This window comes from Danio aesculapii, chromosome 15 (genome assembly GCF_903798145.1).
Source record: "Danio aesculapii chromosome 15, fDanAes4.1, whole genome shotgun sequence".
NCBI classification, from domain to species: domain Eukaryota; kingdom Metazoa; phylum Chordata; class Actinopteri; order Cypriniformes; family Danionidae; genus Danio; species Danio aesculapii.
Genome location: NC_079449.1, coordinates 38190405 through 38211987, shown reverse-complemented (window position 1 = coordinate 38211987; position 21583 = coordinate 38190405). Strand labels below are relative to the sequence as shown.

Sequence of the window (21583 nt, the reverse complement as noted above, 5' to 3'; positions counted from 1 at the left end):
GTTTGCTTGTATAAAACAAGTAAAATAATTTTGTTTTTCTTTTTGACATACGGTTATTTTTCTTGCCCTATTGGCAGATTATTTTGCTTGTTTTAAAAAAAAAAAAATCACTTCTTTTTGATTTAAGAATTTTTAGATATTTGGACTAGAAACAAGACAACAATAAATAGGACAAGCATTTGTTGCAGTGCAAGTAGATAAAGAGAACACCTTCCCATTTATACAGGGGGCCAGGTTAACATCCTTTACATCTTTGTGCTGTTAAAACAGTACTATTTATTTTATAACTATTTATATAAATAAAAGCACTGCAAAAATGCCTTTCTTAGAGTTTTTGTCTTGTTTCTAGTCAAAATATCTCACAAGAAAGACTTTCTAGACAAGCGAAACATATTGTCTTGTTTTTCAAAAATAATAATAAGAAAAAAAAGATAGTTTTTTCTTAAAACAAGCAAAATATCTTATTTCAAAGTGAAAACTAAATTATTTAGCTTACCCTGCTAGCAGACTATGTTGCTTGTAAGGAAAACTTACTTAATTTTGACATATTATTTTCAAAATTAAGACAATCCTTTTGATTGTTTATAAAATGCTTCTTAATTTAAGAATTAGAGATTTTTGTATTAAAAAAAAGACAACAACTCCAAGAAAAGCATTGTTTTTGCAGCGAGAATAGTGTTACTTATATGTCTTTATGTGCATTTCTGAGTATTTACAGTATGTGAATCACGTAATGTGATTTACTGATTTTTGCTCTCAAATTATGTCATTTTTAGAATTGCACTTTCACACAAATCTGCCCTGTTTGGTAAAACTAGCCCATGATGTTTGAATGTATCTTTTTTAGTCAACTTTTGACTGATTTCCTGATTTCTTTGAGTGGACACAGGTTTAAGCAACAGCTTATCTTATGATTTAGTGCTACAAAATAAGCTCTTGCAGTTTATATATAAACACAATAGGATACAATGGAAAACAATGCATAAAGCTACATTGCTTATAACATTGCTAATATGAATATGAGACAAAAAAAAAAAACATATTTAGGGCCAAATAACTGAATTTATCCCTTGTGTGCTGGATGTGGGGATGTTTTCATCCATTATAGATGACTTCCATTATAATGACATTTTTTGATTGTAAGTCCATGACACCATGTTATTATGTTTTTTGATTGTTGGTGGTTTTTTGTTGGGAAGAGGTACAATTTGGAATTTTTGCTGTTAATCATCAGTTGCAGTGCAAAAAAGCAAAGTTTCTGACTTTTATATGGAGTTTTATGGATTATAGTGTGCATTTGTAAGTGTGTCAGAAAGTCTGAGAGAGACCTTTGTGCACTTACCTTGCTATGTCTAAGAAAATAAAATAAGCACTTCAGCTCTCAGAACATTGTAAACATAGTAAGTATATTGTGACGTCTCAGCCTACGGGCTGCGAGTGTGTATGGTGTTCCAGTTTATTGCCTATGAGTGTGTGTGGTGTCCCAGCCTATTGGCAGTGAGTGCGTGTGTTTCAGTTACAGGTCGGAGGTGACATGATTGGTACACATATCGCACACACACACACTGCTGTTCTATAGAACTTCATATAAAAGCCAGGAACTGTCTAAAGGGTTAATGGTTCCAACTCTAGGTGAGGTCTTCCTAACAGGGAACACCACCCACAACCAAGAATGTATGATTATATGGTGTCAAGGCTTTGCAATTCAATCAATTCAATTCAAGTCAATTGGGCAAAACAGTCCCTAACATAACGAAAAGGGTAGTCAATTTGAACAATACACAAGGATTAAGTGGCATATAATTGCATTCTATATGCTCCATCATAGAATGAATTGTTAGTCTGCATCATTTTAGTCATTAATCAACTATGTGATATTTCACGTAGGTCTGGGGCTGGAACATTTATTTTATTTTTTTTTTCATAAAATTCATATTTTTTTATGGATGCTAACTAAGTGAATATCAGGGAACAGTTTTAAACAATAATAAATAAAATTCATTACCACTTTAAACTTTTGCGTATCACCTATGATTAGGCCCACACGGAATCTGCACGCGCAGAAATGCACAGATTTCCGCAGATTTTCAGCCCATTGTTGAGTCTATTTATTTAGTTGTGTGTAAACTTATATTTATTCAGTTTTTAAATTAATTTCAGTAATATTACTGACTAATAAGTAAGAGATCATGTGATTTACTTACAATACAGTTTGCAAAGTAATAATTTCTGTTTTTCAGTAGATATATTGTAGATATATTATATATGAGAGACTTGCTTTGTTCACTAAATAAATTGATCTAATAGGATTTCCATTGTAAACAATAAATAAAAGTTAAAAAAGTATTTTTTTATTATTTAACATATTCCATTTGTAGTTATGATACTCCCAAAATCATTCAGCATAAATCAACAGATTTTTCACAATATTCTGTGCATAAATAGCAAAAAATGTCAGCAGATTCTGTCTGGCCCTACCTATGATACCACAAGATTTATAGACTACTTCAATGTGGTCATGCCATTGACCCATTTCCTGCTTAATAATTATTAAACAATTTCATCTTTTACAAGAGACAATTCAATAATAAATGTTAAAACATTTAGCGTAACATTATTTATCAATATGTGGCTCTTTTTGAATTCTCAGAAGTTATAAAAATTAAAAAAGATGAAGAATAATGGGGAGTTGTTTGGGGAGAATGCCTTTGACAGAGATCGTCATTTCGAATTTAATGTATACCTTTTTGTTTCTTTGTTTAATTAAGCTACAAAAAAGCCAATTAAATGAAATGTTTCATATGAATCAGACTTTTAAAATGAAAATACGGTCACTTGACAGATAGAGGACAATGCACAAGACATCGGTGAGCAAATCAAAGAAAGGAGCAGCTCGACTAGTGTATTCACTAATGAGCTTCATTGTGTTATAAATGTGATTGTATTTGTACTATAAAAAGTTGATTATAAAACGTTAAAAATTATACTGCATCATCATTTAATATGTTTTAAAGCAAATTTTTCTAGTTATTTTTAAACAATTAGCAAACAAATGAGCAAATGCAATGTAATGCAGTTTGGTATATTTAACTTCGGCCCACAGCCCTCAATCAAGTTTGTTTTTTGGCTCTTTATAAGAAAAAGTTTGGGCGCCCTTGGTCTATAGGCTCGATAAAACTAACTGAATATTTTATAAGAACAATTTTGATATGGATTTTGCCACAAATAATACCTTAGCAGTTGTAAAAACAGTCTCTAGTGCATTATTACTTTACTAAACTAAATCAAAACTTCCAGCTTACACACATCACCAAAAATTAAACTGCAAGAAAATAATGAATATTTTTTCACATTATTCTACTTTAATTCCCCAACGTAAAGAATGTCTTTCCAGTGACTGCTTCCTCTCGTGCAGCGCAAATGTTTGTGTTCAAAATGAACTAATCGGAAGGAGCGACAGAAAAGAGAATAAGAAAAGAGGGAAATGATGAAAAAGACACCTTAGCACATTCCCACATTAAAATGCATGAAGACAAGCTTTGTATCCTTGAGCAAACCTGTTCATGCTATGCCGAGTTGCACAAATTCAATTACGCATGCTTCTCTCACACCTCCTCGTCCACCCCTTCGTCCCACACAAAAAAACACAAGCACGTCCCACTTCCTCCTCACCGATAGTGCAGTGTTCTCCGTTCCATCCCGGGCTGCATTCGCACTTTCCATCCTTGCAGGTTCCATGTTCGCTGCAGCGAGGGTGACAAGCCCGTTGTTCGCACCCGGTGCCCATCCAGCCCTCGTCGCACCGGCAGCTGCCCGCCACACAGATGCCATGTCCACCACAGTCCGCTGCGCACAGCTCTGTGGGACACACGGGACAGAGAGAAAGAGAGGTGTTACCCAGTAGTATTTGGGACAAGGGGAAAAGAGGAAGCAGATCCAGGAGTTATTGTCAGTGATGGGACGGCCACGCTCCGCTACCTTGTCTGATGAGGAGTGAAAAGAAATTCCTGCAGCTCATAATAGGGGGCAATCCCTTCTGGACAATACAAATCTAATAAAACCATTACAAAGCCGGGGTTTGGGGATTTTCTGCCGCATCTCTTCCACCCCCCTTTTTTTTTTTTTTGGAGGGAATTCCTCCTATTGTGTGGACGGGAGTAGGCAAACCGGATAAATGAAAAGGACGAAAGAAAGAAAAGTCAAAGAACAAAATCCATTTCTAACTTTCTATACATGTAGACACACACTGGGTTATTTAAATCAGATTTGTTGCATGTGTAAAGAGATAAAACGTGTTTCTCTTCAAAAGAAAATCAATTTACACAAATTTACCAAGATTTGACTGTTTTACTCTGCATTTTTAACTGAAGGTTCAGGTGTGTCAGTTAATTCACATAACGCACATATATTCACACCACATCTAGAAACACCACTGCATAATATAAAAGCTACTTATGAAAGCAAACAAAAGGTGATTAATGTTGAAATTCAAAAGTATGCCTAGTTCAAAAAAAGATGAAGTTCAAAATATGACTATAGAAGCAATGCATTTTTTTTTTCTTTTTATAAAGATGACATTAATGTCATGATACATAAATAATATTCAAAAAAACACACCGTTACACAAACACCAGCACACTCATATTTAACTTGCATATTTACATACATATAAACATGTACAATCAACAATAGTTGTGACAATTTAACAATGTTTCAATTTGAGAGAAACAAAACATTATGATACGCTGTAAGAACTATTCTCTATTTTGTAATTCAAAGGTGTTTTTTGATGTATTGTTATGAATTCAGTATGGGACCTTGATCTCTGCTCTGTTGACCTTTTATGTTGAAAATTAAAGTGGAGTTTAACAAAAAGTGACTTATATTGACAATTTAGAAGTTTGAAATAAAAAGTTAAAGGAAATAATATTATTCAGTATCAAAATGGCTTATTCAGTTTCAAAATGACGTGTACTGTTATGTTGAGGACTGTGTGTGTGTGTATATATATATATATATATATATATATATATATATATATATATATATATATATATATATATATATATATATATATATATATATATATATATGTATGTATACAGTGTTCAGCATAACGGAGTACACGCCATTTTGAAAATGAATATTTTTATCCATTTCTCAATGAATATTTCAGTGAAGTTTTTTGGTGCATTTAAACAAAACAGATTTATTAAACAGATATATTTATTAATTAATATTTTAATTAAACATATTCAGAAATTGAAAGATAAAACAATAAAAAAAAGCAAAATTTAGCAAAAAAAAGTTATAACCAGCAGCTTTCAATATTTTCTTTTAGGTTTTTTTTTTTAGCTTTTCTTGATTTTTCCTCTTTTCAAAATTTGTATTTAATATTTTTCTATAACATAAATTTGGGTGTAATAGTTTTTGTACCATTATCGTAAGTTATTTTGTTAGATAAGCTCCAAATTTGGCTCCAGTACCGACTAATCTAATGTATTTGCACAAATATAATATTGTATAGCTTCCTCTTACGAATTTGAATTTAAATGATAGATTTGTGAGGGTACTGTCAATTTATTTGCAGGTTTTGTACGATCACTAACATCAATACTGTCAATCAATACATTTCCATTGTCAATAACAGTCACTTTTTCAAACTTTTCAACATCACAACTTGTTGGAGGAAAGATCAATGTCCATTAATGTAACTCAAAAGCATAAAAAATAGGGGAAAACGAACACTAGTTTACCAACACAAACTCATAGCAATTCGTAACTTCATTTGTACAATTTGCTTATCCCCCAATGACTGTTTTGGTTTAGGAGTGGGGTTGGGTGCCACACTTCCATTTTAAAATTGCAAAAAGTTAAATAGTTACATTTCCTCGTGAGCTCAGGCTTAATTTACAGATGTTGTTTAGAGTGTGGAATACAAGGTTTTTTGACTGATTTGATTGTGTGATTGGATGAAAAATATACCAATGCCCACCCACATTAATACAGACATCTTTTTGTAAATGTCATAACCTTTTGCTGTTTTTATACTGACCTTATAATATTTTATATCCACTATAACTAAACATAGCCCTAAAGCCAATCTAATGCCTCATTCAAAATAGCTGCAAATTTGTAGCTGCCTGTCACTCTGGGTGGTGACCTGCTGCAAACGTTAGTCTGTGTAGGTCTACAGTGCAGAGAATACAAGATAATACCGTATTCTCAACTTTGTGACATCACTTGACACGCCCATTGATTGTATTTTATTAAGCTCCACCCCCACCCCAACCCTAAACCCAACAGTCACAGTAACGTAAAAACAGTAGTTGTACCGAATATTATTTATGCTATCTACTAAAATTACTCAAAAAAAAATCTTTTTTTTTACCTCTACCCCTACCCCAACCCTAAAACCAACTGTCACAGTACTGTGAAAATATTAATTATTGTTATACAGCATCATAAAAAATGCTGCTATATTGATGTGGATATCACACTTCCAGCCGGCCGCTTATGCAATCCAGACTTTACCACACCTGGTCGCCAAACGGTCGCTCTTGTAGACGGAGGTCACTGGAAGACGCTCACTCTACATTGAAATGAAATGATTGTCACTTTGCCGCTGCAAGTTGCTAGTAGTGTGAATGAGGCTTAAACCTTTAATCATAATTTTATTTCCAGCTATAGTTTATTAAGTATTTTGACTAAAGTAAATAAACCCAAGCATGCACGCACACACACACACACACACACACACATACTATTTGGTGGTATACAAGTGAAAAAGAACATTCATTGACATTCAATGCGTCAAGTATTCAACTCTTCAGCGTATGAAGCGGTGATTATGTGTCTGATCAGCTAAATGTATGCAGTCATCAGTCATGAGGACAGAAGGCGGTCTATGGGCCATTAATGAGTCAATTATGTTCATGCAGCTCCACGTTTTGTCATTCTTACAAATTAAACAGAGTTAAGTTCATCTTTTCAGGCACAAACCATAACATGGCATTACCAGATTTAAAAGCTTGAAGGAAAGGAAGAAGAAAAAACCTCCCTCATTCTAATTACAGCACAGGGGCTTTGTTAAATTATGTAAATGCCCCTAATTTCACATGCAACATTTCAATTACAGGCATCCTAATGGCATTTCATTCAGAGCTGCTTAAAGTTGTCTAGGAGACACTCGACTGCTCTTTTCCTCTGCTCTCATTTACTGACCCTTCTCTTAAAGGGGACAGAACGTGAAAACCAGACTTTTTCCGGGTCTATAATTGGGTCTCCGGTGCATCTACCAACCCAGAAATCAACTAAATGTAAAAACTAGGCTTTCTCTGCAAGGGTAAAAACAAGCAGATTACGTTCCCTTAGTGTAAAGGGAATATAAATAATAACAATAAAAAAAAAATAAAAATAAAAAATCACACATTATGGAACAACATTACCTTACATAACATTTTTGTCAATTTTTTTTTCTAAATTATATTTACAATTATATTGACACCATATATATTTACATTGACTATTATTTGGATATAATAGTGATACTTGTCAGTAGTTGCTGATTCTAACAATTTATTAGATTTTACTCATCGAGTAAAAATCACATTTATTTAAGACTATATCGATCTTTCTTTTATATGTAATATATCAGTGCTTCCCACACATAGACTTCACTTGGACGGGTCGCCCAGCTTTATTAACGTTGTCGTATGTGTTTTTGAATTACATATTTATTTTAAGCCTGATTCACTTTCACGAGAGAAACATTAAATAATTAATTCTTTGATTTAAAGAACTCAGATACACTTCTCTATACTCATAGAGGGGGCGGAATTACATCTAAACTGGCTGCAAAATATATGTACACTGTTAGAAATGGTTAGTTAACTCATTTGCCTTATTTAAATAATCTACACCTCTTATTCTTATAATTATTATACTTTTTTGTGATTTTTCATCCATAGAATTTTTTATTCCTTTATGTCATTTATTTCTCATTTACTATTTGATGTCGATATTTTATACATTTCTAACATGCTTTGGCGATGCTTAGTAAAATTTCAGCATTTTACCTGCCAGTGGGTGCACTAGCACATTCAGTGTTGGTGAATTAGCAACAGTTTCTGCTGTTCTGACCAGGTCAGATGTGGAGAAATGGTGGAAGAAAGAAGATCTTTATAAAAAAAGGATGTTTGAGACTCTCTGTGTTTGATTTTCTTTTTCAGGTCTGTAGTTAGGGGGGGTTCAGGGGGTTTGAAAGACCCATCCCTCACTGACAAAGGTCCAGAATTCGTCTCATACATGAGCTCATTTGTCTTATTTTGACTACTATGCCATAATCAATTGTGAAAATAACCCATCGAAGAAGGTTTTAAGACTAAGCGGAATCCTGTGTTGGCTGTCGCTTCAGTATTTACATTTCTTATTTTTTTTCAAACCTCACTTTAAAGAACACACTATTTTAATAAATTTTTTTTTCAATAACACTGATAAATGTATTAACTGTGTTAATAATAACAGTGTTTTCAATTTGCTGTATTCAAATGTGTGTGTGTATTCAAGATAGAAGACTGGACTTGTAATAATTCAGTCATGCCGCATCTTCAGCTTGAGCAGCTCGGCTTTAAATGGCTATTTCCAGCAAAGCCCTGCAGATTACCTAATAGGTCAGTCTGTCTGCTTGACATTAAAGTCAAAATCATATTCACAGATATTGGTGTTTCAAAAGTTTGCCGAAGCAAAATTCCATTAGTTCTCTGATCTTCTAAAGCCTTGTGCTGTTTACTATTGAAGAGACCAAAATAATGACACTCCGTCACTGCATTTCAGCTTTTTGGAGGAACATCAATAATAAATGTGCCTGCTTTAAATCTGATCCAGGAAAACTGAATGTGGGTTTATGTCTAGTGTTGCAAACAAACAAACAACAGTAATAGTAATAATAATAAAACATAGATACACCCAGGGTTCTAATCCTTGACTAAAATAGAATTATTCTTTTATTTGTCGATTTTATTGATCTTTCGACATGTACGATTATTTTCATGTGTGCGTCAGACAGAGATGGGGATAACAAAATATAAAAAATATTCAAAACAAAATAGTTATAAATAAACGGCGTTACTATCAGTGATAGTTTTTTTCATTAACAAGTAATCAAATGAATACTATGCTGTTGCTGTTACTGACTATATTAAATGCATGTTAATATAATTGAGAAAACTGAATAAAATTTGTTAATCTTCCTTCCTCTTAGTCTCTATTTCAAAGGTTGCCACAGCATAATGAACCATTAACTATTCCAGCAAATGTTATTCCAGCAAATGTTAGAGCATGCCCTTCCAGCCACAACCCAGTACTGGGAAATACCTATACATACACCATAAAACCCAATTAAGTTAAGCTAACTCAAAACATTTGAGGAAACGGATTGCAACAAACATTTAAGTTCAAAAACTAATCCAAATGAATACTTGAACTTAATCCATTTGAGTAAATGAAGCAATTTGAGCACAGTAAAACCCAATCAATGGAGAGAACTCAAACCAACTGAGTACTGTAAAACCCAATAAGTTAAGGCAACTCATACCGTTTGAGGAAACCGATTGCTACAAACCAATTAAGTTAAAAACTAATCTATGAGTACAGTGAACTTACTCCATCTATGTTGAAGTAATGAGGAATTTCATTAATTCATTACATTCAACACTGAGTTCAAAACTCTTTTCAAATGAGTAGAATAAAATTTTGTAAATTTTGAGTTAACTACACTATTCATTTGATGAAGTTGACTGTTGGGTTTTACAGTGTTCTCATTTACAGACACACCCATACACTACATCCAACTTTGTTTACCTATAGCGCATGTCTTTAGACTGTGGGGGAGACCGGAGCACCTGGAGGAAACCCATGCCAAAACGAGGAGAACATGCAAACTCCACACAGAAATGCCTACTGGCCCAGCAGGGACTTGAACCAGTGTCTTTCTCACTGTGAGGTGAAGCGACAACTTTTTGATTACAAATTACATTTACGATTACGTACAAATTATGATAACATTTTACAAAACGCTTCTATTAGTCAATGTATTTAGTACTATTAAAGAATAATGAACAATATATTTATTACAGTATTTATTTATATTTGTTAAAATCAGTTAATGGAAATAATGTCAACCATATACTTTGTTTATGTTAGTAAATACATATTAACTAATGAAGCTTACTTACTCCCAGGGCAGTTTATATTGAAGTTGATATTTAGCTGCACCAGGTTGGTGTTTCGTTACATTAAATTACGAGGTGGGTCGTGAGCCACATTTTACAATACAATTGCATTAGTTCATGCATTTACTACTATTAATGAAAAATAAACAATATGTTTATTACATTATGTATTCATCTTTGGTAATATCAGTTAATGGAAATAATGTAAATCATACACTTAATTCTTGTTAAGTCAAGGTGCATTAACAAATGTTAACAAGCACAACTTTAGAATTTAGTAAATGTAGGATTATGATTATTTATAAATGCTGCACAAGATTGTTCCTACTTAACTAATGAAACTTACTTACCTACTCCCAGGGCCGTTTATATTAAAGTTGATATTTAGCCACACCAGGCTGGTGTTACATAACATAAACATTTTTTACGAGGTTGATTGTTAGCCCAAAGCCCACCTCCCAAACTGGAAGACCAGAACATACACTACGGATAATGTAGCTTACCCAATTCATCTATAGCACACGTCTTTAGACTTGTGGGAGAAACCAGAGCACCCAGCGGAAAGCCACGCGAACACAGGGAGAACATGCAAACTCCACACAGAAATGCCAACTGACCTAGCTGGGGCTTGAACCAGCGAACTTCTTGCTGTGAGACGACAGTGCTATCCACTGTGCCATCGTGCTGCCCTAACTAATGAAATTACTTGAAATAAAGAACTGAAAACAATGTATATTCACTGAAAGTATGTTGGAATAATAAATAAAATAAAAACTAGAAATTATAAGCATGAATGCTCAGTTTTTAGAGTAAGATTTAGATTTTAAACAGAAACCCTGGTTTAACAGAAGCGGGGGTCCTTGTCCTCCTGCATGAGAAGCTCAAATCACACACTGCAGTTTCAGTCTAGTTCCTGATGCAGGCCTAACCAGCGTGACCGAAACAGCTTAAATGTGGAAAAATCACTGTGGAAGGTGTTCAGGCGTGACCGAGAGACCGGTCAAGGGAAGCGGACTAAACTGCTCTGAAGCCATGGAGAATTTGACCAAACCCTATATTCTTGATGAGATAAAAGAAATGGCACACTGTTAACTTCATCAAACGAGTCTGAATGACAGGCTCATTTAAAAATGGTATTTGTTTTATTTATTAAGCATGGGTTTGAATAAAATCTTAATATTTGTTTTATTCTGTCATTTTGAATCTTTATTTTTTTTTTGCACATGATCAACATAATTTATTTTACTACTAGTTACTTACATGAAAAATAAGTACTCATTATGTTCATAAATGGAACAACACTCGGTGCTATTGAGGTGGGATACAGGTAAGGTTAGGGATAGGTTTGGTAGAATTGGTAGGTTTAAGGGTGGGTTAGGGTGTAATGGATTGTCAAAAGTGTAATTACATGAACATGCAGATACTATTTAAACTATAGGTAGAATGTTAAAATAAAAATAAAAATGCATGTATACAGGGGCGTTGCTAGACATAAAGCAGTACTGGGGCACTGATCATTGAAGTAAATCTTTTGCATCAATATTAAATGAAATCTTTTGTCTTAGTCTTGACACATGGCTGAGAATAAGGCTTGTTAAGTCTTACCTTCCTCACTCATCATCCCTCCTTTTTGCTTCATACAAAAAAAATACTAGGAGCCATGCTTAGTCTAAATAAGATCACCATCACATTATTTAAACTTTGTTGCAAAACTCACTACGTGCCGACACATGAAAAGCTGCTTTGCCAGTTTCAGAACACATGAGCAGCCTGCATTTTTTTTTTGGCGTGCATGTTCACAACCAGGACTCATTCCGGGAGCAGAGCAGCACGCGTCATCATCAAGCAGGAGCAGTGCGTGAGGTGCACGGTTATGGTTTTCTGTGTATATGCGTCAGTTTGCCTTTTGATTAAAATATTTCTTTCACCAGCGTTGGTTTGGTTGCACATAGAGAAAATGTCTTTATTCTAGGATTACCACTCTTAATTAATACACTTGCATATAATGTAAATTGTATCTCAAAGCATTTACTGAGGCACTGGATATTTTTATTGGGGCACATGCCCCAGTAAATGGGGTCTAGCGACCCCCCAGCATGTATATAATAAGTGCACTCCACCAAATAGTTCATTTAAATGTAAATACCTATTAATTACAATGTACAATTATGATATATCTGTTGATTCACAGTTATATAAGAACTTCGTTCCAACTTCGTCTGGGAAAAGAACGGAGTACACATTCTAGTAAACAGTGTGTATCTGATGTGAATAACACACATTGTCGAATGTATTTCAAAACAATAAGGTTGTATTCGTTAATGTTAGTTAAATCATTTACTAACATAAACAAACAATAAATAATCTAATTATTAATGTATTTGTCCATGTTACTTAATGTTAGCAAACAAAATACAGTTAGTTCACGTTAACTCATGGTGCATCAGTTAATTTTAGCAACCATGAATTTGGATGTTAATAATGCATTAGTAAATGTTGAATCATGATTAAGAAATGCTGTAAAAGTACTTTTCATACTTAGTTCAGGTTAGTAAATATTTTAGCTAACGTCAACTAATGAAACCTTACTCCAAAGTGTGACCAAAATAGCGTAAACATTATGTTTCGCTAGTACTTATGTGTATTTAAATGTCTAAAACCTAAAATAAATGTTATTTATCTTTCAGTGGCTTGGAAAAGCCGATTTGAATTTAGCAGCTAAACACATGATGTACTGAACACTCTAATCATGCTGGTTTTATCATACATGCCAAAGGATTAATCAATAAGCCCTTTAAATACCAGCTTCCCTATAGAATATTTTACTTTGTGAACTGTTGCACTTTATAGTACGTTTTGTAAAAGTGTCAGCAAAAGAAATATATAAATGAATAAATAAAAAAACAATATCTCAATATTTGCGGAAGCACTTTGCATATATTGATTCTCCCAATTTTCTCAATCCCACAAGCTGAGAAGTGAGAGGTAAATTGCACACTGGCACCTGTTGCCTCTGCTCTCATGGCAACAGGTGGCGTGGAGATTAGCAAAGAACTGCATCAAGCTTCATTTTGAGATTTAAACGCAAATCAGTTCATGCACAAGCATAAACATGTGATGAGTTGCTGTTAAAGAGAGAAATGCAGAAATTTGAGGTATTTTGAGCTTTAGAATTTTAAACATTACTGACCGAAAAGTTGGTGCATGCTTAATTAAAATAAAAATAAATGTTCAGAGAATTAAGAGACCTTAAGAATATGTATCAGTGCGCACACATTCTTCCTTGATTATTTGGTTGAATCAATCAATCAATCAAAAAAAGCTTGAATTATAAGTTGAAGTTGAATTAAACATTTTTTAAAATTATGTTTAAATCTCAATCAATCAATCAATCAATCAATCAATCAATCAATCAATCAATCAATCAATCAATCAATCAATCAATCAAATCAATAAAAAGCTTGAATTATTAGTATTCAAGCTAAAATTCGAAAATTGTTTACATCTCAATTAATAAATCAATCAATCAATCAATCAACTAATCAACCAAGCAACCAATCAAATAAAAAAGCTTATAAGCTGAATTATAAGTTGAATTAAACATTTTCTAAAATAGTTTTAATCTGAACCAAATCAACCAACCAACCAACCAATTAAATCAAAGAAGCTTGAATTATAAGTTGAATTAAAAGTTGTCTAAAAGTATGTTTAAATATCAATCAATCAACCAATCAACCAATAAATCAACCAAGCAAACCAATCAAAAAGTCTGAATTATAAGTTGAATTAAAGTTGAATTAACTGTTTTCTAATTTATTCAAATTTATTTTCTAATAAACTTATGTTTAAATATCAATCAATCACCCAACCAACCAATAAATCAATCATTCAATTAATAAATCAATCAACCAACCAACCAACCAAATAAAAAAAGCTTCAATTATAAGTTGAATTAAAGTTGAATTTAAGTTTTTTAAAATTATGTTTAAATCTCAACCAAATCAACCAAACAATCAATCAGTCATCTTGAATTATAAGTTAAAGTAAAAGTTTTCTAAAATTGTTTAAATCTCAATCATTCAATCAAGCAACCAATCAATCAATCAAATAATCAACCAACCAACCAATCAAAAAGCTTGAATTATTAGTTGTATTAAAGTTGAATTAAACATTTTGTAAAATTATGTTTAAATTTCAATCAACCAATCAACATACCAATTAATTAACCACCCAACCACAAATAAATCAAAAAAGCTTGAATTATAAGTTGAATAAAAGTTTTCTAAAATGTTTAAATCTCAACCAACCAACCACCAAACCAACAAATCAATCAATCAATCAATCAATCAATCAATCAATCAATCAATCAATCAATCAATCAATCAATCAATCAATCAATCAATCAATCAATCAATCAGCCAAGCAATCAATCAATCAAACGAATTAAATAAAAATTCTACCAGTGCACTGACCTGTGGAGCAGTCATGACCGGTCCAGTTGTGGTCACAGTTGCAGGTGTTTGTATCAGCCAAGAAAGTGCCATGTCCAGAGCACTGCTCCATACAGGACGCACGAGGACTCTCACATCCAGGACCTCCCCATCCCACAAAACAGTGGCACTCTCCCCGAACGCACACACCTCTCCCTGAACAGGTCGGGTCCAGACAGTCCACTGCAAAAACAAACAAACACACACACTCATTTTCACATCAAAAGCAAAAGCAAAAGAATCTATTTCCCATCAGACCAAATTCACCATCAAAGACAAGCGCAGCAGAACAGATGCACATATTCACATTAAAGCAAGACAATGCAAACTATTGTTAGAAACTCACATAAATGTATACATAAAAAACTAGTCTAAAATTTCATATTTTTGATGAACAGATTGAAGGGTTTTTACAGAATGGATTTGTGAGAATACCTTTTTTATTAGCCCATTAAATTTATAAATGTTTGGTAGAATAACTAAGAATATAGTCATGCAAATTATGTATTTATAAATATAAAGTTGCTGATTCAGGGTGGAAATTTGCCATTTTCAAAAAATACTGTGGGTTTAGCAGTGAATTAAATAAGTCTGAATTGAAAAAATAAATAAAAGAAAATAAACAAATTGCATAAAAATAACTCCAGAATTACATTCTTTTTGGGTCTGAATTAATACAACAATAATAATAATAAAATAACACCAGAATTATTTTCTTTTTGGGTCTGAATTAATAAAATAAAATAAAATAAAATATCTCCAGAAATATTTTATTTTTCAGTCTGAATTTAAAAAAATAAATAAAATAAAATATAAAAAATAAAATTAAAACATTTTGATAGAATAAAATGTATACAATCAGTAAAATTATTTATGAACGAGAAGAATGACTCTGTTTATGATGTATGTTATGCTCCTGAAATGTTTGGCTCAGTGCACATTCTAAGTAGTGCTTTTAATAAACAGAATATATTGTAACTGAAATCTAAAAAAACAAATTGATCAAGCACAGCAGGAAAATAAAAAAAAAAAGTGTATTTTGGATGTTTTCTTTACATCACACATTAAAAACACTTTACAAAAATGCCAAAACATCTGAAAACTGACAAGTGCATGACAAAAAAAACCCCAAAACATTGTTTTGCCTGCAGTGTCTTTCCTTAATCTGTCATAGCTCAGCGTCCCCTGCTGTTCGTCTTGCATTCAAAGCATGACTCTGGTTGTGACAATAAAGCAAAAAAGGCAGTGCTGTGAGGCTGAATTAAACATTTCTGAATTTAAAATGAGGTGACAAGATGCAGGATGCTTATTTGAGTTTGAACACGAAAGAAAGTACAAACAAACAGATTTGAAATTCAGTCAAGTTTTTGAAGACATATAAAAGATTTATAGGTAGATATAGAATGATAGAACGATAGATAGATGCAACCTAAAAATTCTTGGTTGACAGTACACTGTATTTAGTGTGCTAATTAACAGTTTGTCTATTTTGTGATTCACAAGTGTTTTTCATTTATTTATGGCAGCCAATTTCATTATGTGACCTTGATGTCTGCTGTTGATGTTAAAAATTCAACTCTACCGTTTAACAAAGTGACTTTTGTTAACATTTTAGTAGTTTGAAATAATATACACTCAGCGGCCACTTTATTGACATAGTAGACATGGTCAAGACGATCTGCTGCCGTTTAAACTGAACATCAGAATGGGGAAGAAAGGTAACATAAGTGACTTTGAATGTGGCATGGTTGTTGGTGCCAGACGGGCTGGTCTGAATATTTCAGAAACTGCTGATCTACTGGGATATCAACGCACAACCATTTCTAGGGTTTACAGAGAATAGACTGAAAAAGAGAAAATATCCAGTGAGTGGCAGTTCTGTGGGCACAAATGCCTTGTTGCCAGAGGTCAGAGGAGAATGGCCAGACTGGTTGGAGATTATAGAAAGGCAACAGTAACTCAAATAACAGCTCGTTACAACTGAAGTATGCAGAAGAGCATCTCTGAATGCACAACACTTTGAATCTTGAGGCAGATGGGCTAAGGCAGCAGAAGACTGCACACAGGAAACTGAGGCTACAATTCACACAGGCTCACCAGAATTGGACAATAGATTGGAAAAACGTTGCCTGGCCTGATGAGTCTCGATTTCTGCTGCAACTTCCGGATGGTAGGGTCAGAATTTGGAGTCAACAACATGAAAGCATGGATTGATCCTGCTTTGTATCAGTTGTTCAAGCTGGTGGGGGTGGTGTAATGGTGTGGAGGATTTTTCTTGGCACACTTTGTGCCCATTAGTACCAATTGAGCATCATGTCAATGGCACAGCCTACCTGAGTGTTGTTGCTGACCATGTCCATCCCTTCATGAGCACAATGTACCCATCTTCTGATGGCTACTACCACCAGGATATTGCACCATAATATCACTGTAAGTGTTTCAGACTGGTTTACTGAACATTACAATGCGTTTACTGTACTCAAATGGCCTCCACAGTCACCAGGTCTCAATCCAATAGAGCACCTTTGGGATGTGATGCAAGGGGAGATTCGCATCATGAATGTGCAGCCAACAAATCTGCAGGAACTCTCTCGGAGGAAAATCTCTGAGGAATATGTCTGGAATATTGTTAAAATACTTCAGTTAATCACTATAAGAACAATAAAAAAAGAAAATATATACACAGTAGAAGTCAGAAGTATCCCCCCTTTGATTTTTATTTTCTTTTTAAATATTTCCCAAATGATGTTTAACAGAGCAAGGAAATTTTCAGTCTGATAATTTTTTTTAAAGTGACATATTTCTTAAAGTGACATTAAAAGGCATTACTAGGTTAACTAGGCAGGTTAGGGTAACTAGGCAAATTATTACATGGCAAATTTTTTTGATTCATAATGGAAATTTCCAAAAAAACATACAAATTTAATTTAATAGAATTTAATGCACAATTCAACTTTCAAATTTTGTGGCAAATAAAATTATTAAATTGTAAATGTAAGGCAGAAAAAATCTGAATTTTGCACAGTCAAAATTAGACAACATTTTATGATTTAAGAACAATAATTTGCCAACTTTATCAGTCACAAAAACAGGAAAATTTGGAAAAAGCCAAAAAAAAATAAATAATAATAATAAAAAATAAATAAATTAAAAAAATTAAAAAAATGGAGAAATCTCTTCTAGCAATCAAGGTTGCATTTATTTTATGATCAATAGAGTAAAAGCTATATAATAATAATAATAATAATAATAATAATAATAATAATAATAATAATATTAACAATAATAACAACAATAATAATAATAATAATTATTATTATTATTATTATTATTACTATTTAATTTTATTATTTATTTAAAATTGTAATTTAATTTAAAAATTAAATTAAATTAAATTAAATTAAATTAAATGAAATTAAATGAAATTAAATTAAATTAAATGAAATTAAATGAAATTAAATTAAATTAATATTAAACTCAATTAAAAATACAATTAATAAAATAAAATTAAATAAAATAAAATAAAATAAAATAAAATAAAATAAAATAAAATAAAATAAAATAAAATAAAATAAAATAAAAAAAACGTACAAGCCCCAAACTTGTACACGATACTGTACACCTACAAGAAAATGAAAAGCCACAAAGCAATAACACTCTCTCACAGATGGCTAACATGAGGCCAGCTGGGACGTGATGGGAAAAGAGGGATAGGGGTTGCTACATGGCAGAATCCTTTACCGTGACACAAATGGGTGGAAAGAGTGTTCCTATAGACCAGCAGCAGTTCAGGTCTCTTAGCAGATGGTTTGGGCGCGAGGCACAGAGATCATAGGCTAAATGACAAGAGCTTCTCTCCTGGCAATTAATCATCAGCGCCTGAAGGTCGCCATGAAGAAAGGTAGAAGCGTTAAAGGGCCCGAGTCTGCATTCTGAGACCCCAAAATAGAATTGCCGGGGGTCAGAAGAGTCAGAACCGACCATTTGTCAAAATCGCCCACATCGTTTTTCATCTTGAAATGAGAGCCTTCAAAAAACTGCCAAACACAATGGCTACTTTAATCTTATCTCTTCTGGGTTTGTCGTTGAGGCTGCTGTAGGCTCAGTTCAGAGAGTGCAAATTCAACTTATTGGATCTTGACACAAAGGAATTGTTCATCTCTTAATGGATTGCGCCGGACTCTCAGAAGGATCCATAATGCATGTAAAGGAGCGAGGGGACTTTCTAGGCAGAACGAGATGAGTCGGATACTTATGGGCCGCTACAAATTCCAAGGTCATGTACGCCCATATTAAATATTCAAAAGGGGACGTTTGCATGCATAATAGGCCCTTTTTTCTGTTTCTGTGTGATTTGGTGCGGAAGAAATTAGATTTTTATTTTGGTACCATATCATGACTGTGTAATGATCAGAAAATGGTAGGAAAAAAGTTTGGCATAATTAGGATTTTTTTTATGCTGTTAAAAAAAGATGTGTTCAGCAAGGTTTCATTTATTAGTTCAGCACAGGAAAAATCATTATAAATCAGTTAATAATATTAAAAAACATGATTAGTATGACATAATTTAAAGTAACTTATTTTATTGTAATATGCAATTTATAATTGTGATGCAAAGCTGAAGTTCAGTATTTTTCCAATTTGGCACTCAATCATTATCAAGTATGATGTGTGCTACATTGTTACAGTATTATCCTTAATTTAAAGAAAAAATAAACCATTAGTATATAATATATATCTGCCTCTATACATCAACAAAATGGATTTGAATTTAAATGAAGACGTGCTTTAACTGCAGACTGTCAGCTTTAATTTGAGGGTATTTACATCCAAATTAGGTGAATGGTGTAGGAATTACAACAGTTTGCATACGTGCCTCCCACTTGTTAAGTGTCCAAAGGTAATTGGACAATTTGCTTCCAAGCTGTTCCATGGCCAGGTGTGTTATTTCCTCATTATCCCAATTACAATGAGCAGATAAAAGGTCCAGAGTTCATTTCAAGTGTGCTATTTGCATTTGGAATCTGTTACTGTCAACTCTCACGGTGAGAGCCAAAGAGCTATAACTATCAGTCAAGCAAGCCACACTGTAAAATCCTAAAAATTAAGGTAACTCAAACCATTTGAGGAAACCGATTGCAACAACCCATTTAAGTTAAAAAACTAATCCTAATGAGTACTGTGAACTTAATCCATTTGAGTAAACAAAGCAATTTGAGTACAGTAAAACTCAATAAATGGAGAGAACTCAAACCAACTGAGTACTGTAAAACCCAAAAAGTTAAGGTAATTCAAATCATTTGAGGAAACCGAATGCAACAAACCATTCCAGTTCAAAAAACTAATCTATATGAGCACTGTGAATTTACTCCAAGTTGAAGTAATGAGGTATTTAATTAACTCGTTACCTTCAACACTGAGTTCAAAACTTTTCAAATGAGTAGAATTACTTTCAGTACATTTTGAGTTAACTACACTCGTTTCATTTGATAAAGTTGATTGTTGGGTTTTACAGTGCATTGTTAGGCTGAAAAAACAAAACAAACCCATCAGAGAGATATCAAAAACATTAGGCCTGGCCAAAACATCTGTTTGGAACATTCTTAAAAAGAAAGAACGCATCAGTGAGCTCAGAAACACCAATAGACCTGAAAGACCACGGAAACAACAGTGGTGGACGACCAAAGAATTCTTTTCCTGGTGAGGAAAACACTCTTCACAACAGTTGGCCAGATCAAGAACACTCTCCAGGAGGTAGGTGTATGTGTGTCAAAGTCAACAATCAGGAGAAGACTACACCAGAGTGAATACAGAGGGTTCACCACAAGATGTAAACCATTAGTGAGCCTCAAAAACAGGAAGGCCAGATTAGAGTTCTAAAAAAGCTTTCACAGTGCTGGAACAACATCCTATGGACAGATGAGATCAAGATCAACTTGTACCAGAGTGATGGGAAGAGAAGAGTATGGAGAAGGAAAGGAACTGCACATGATTCTAAGCAGTGAAGCATGGTGGTAGTAGTGACATGGCGTGGGAATGTACGGTTGTCAATGGAACTGGTTCTGTTGTATTTACTGATGATGTGACTGCTGAAAAAAGCAGCGTGAAGGGTTCTGAAGTGTTTCAGGCAATATTTTCTGCTCATATTCAGCCAAATTCTTTAGAACTCATTGGACACCGCTTTATGTTTAAAAAGTGAAAATTAGTTTTATGATTATTTTTCTGTCCAATTACTTTTGGTCCCTTGACAAGTGGGAGGCACATACCCCCACATTGAAGCTGACAGTCTGCAGTTAAAGCACATCTTGTCCGCTTAAATTTAAAATCCATTGTGTTGGTGTATAGAGCCAAAAATGTTAGAATTGTATCGACGTCCAAATATTTAAGGGCCTAACTGTATGTTGGTATTGAAAATTTTATAACATTTAAATTCACAAACACACAAGTTGGAATGAACATTTTATAACATTTAAATTCACAAACACACAAGTTGGAATGATTTTTTTAAGGATAATGTGACACTAAAAACTAAAGTCAAAAATGCTGATTTTTCTTTTTTTTATTCTGTGAATTTAAAAAATAATAACATGGGGAAAAATCAATCATTAAAAATACAATCATCCATGATTAAATTGGTTTTAAAACATATTTCTTAGTACCTTCTTCGCAATTTTCTCCTTTGTAGCCAGGATTGCAGATGCAGGTTCCCACGATGCATGTTCCGTGTCCACTGCAGGTGATGTCGATGCATTGGTTTGTGGGAACATCACATTCAGACCCTTTCCAGCCGCTGTGACACATACAGCGTCCTTTCAAGTACTGACCGTTCCCACTGCACAGCACAGGACACGATGCTGGAAA

At 33.4% G+C, this 21583-nt stretch overlaps 1 protein-coding gene across 8 annotated transcripts in view; it reads right to left on the bottom strand.

Annotated features, from left to right (window-relative positions):
- The window catches only part of tenm4 (teneurin transmembrane protein 4), a 493967-nt gene that overhangs the window by 141890 nt on the left and 330494 nt on the right, over positions 1–21583 (bottom strand). For all 8 annotated transcript variants that reach the window (XM_056474308.1, XM_056474302.1, XM_056474300.1 and 5 more), the window contains 3 exons: positions 21382–21576; positions 14705–14905; positions 3673–3858 (listed from right to left, as the gene is read on the bottom strand). In XM_056474308.1, coding sequence (XP_056330283.1) covers positions 3673–3858; positions 14705–14905; positions 21382–21576 — 582 coding nt within the window. The remainder of the gene's footprint in view (positions 1–3672; positions 3859–14704; positions 14906–21381; positions 21577–21583) is intronic.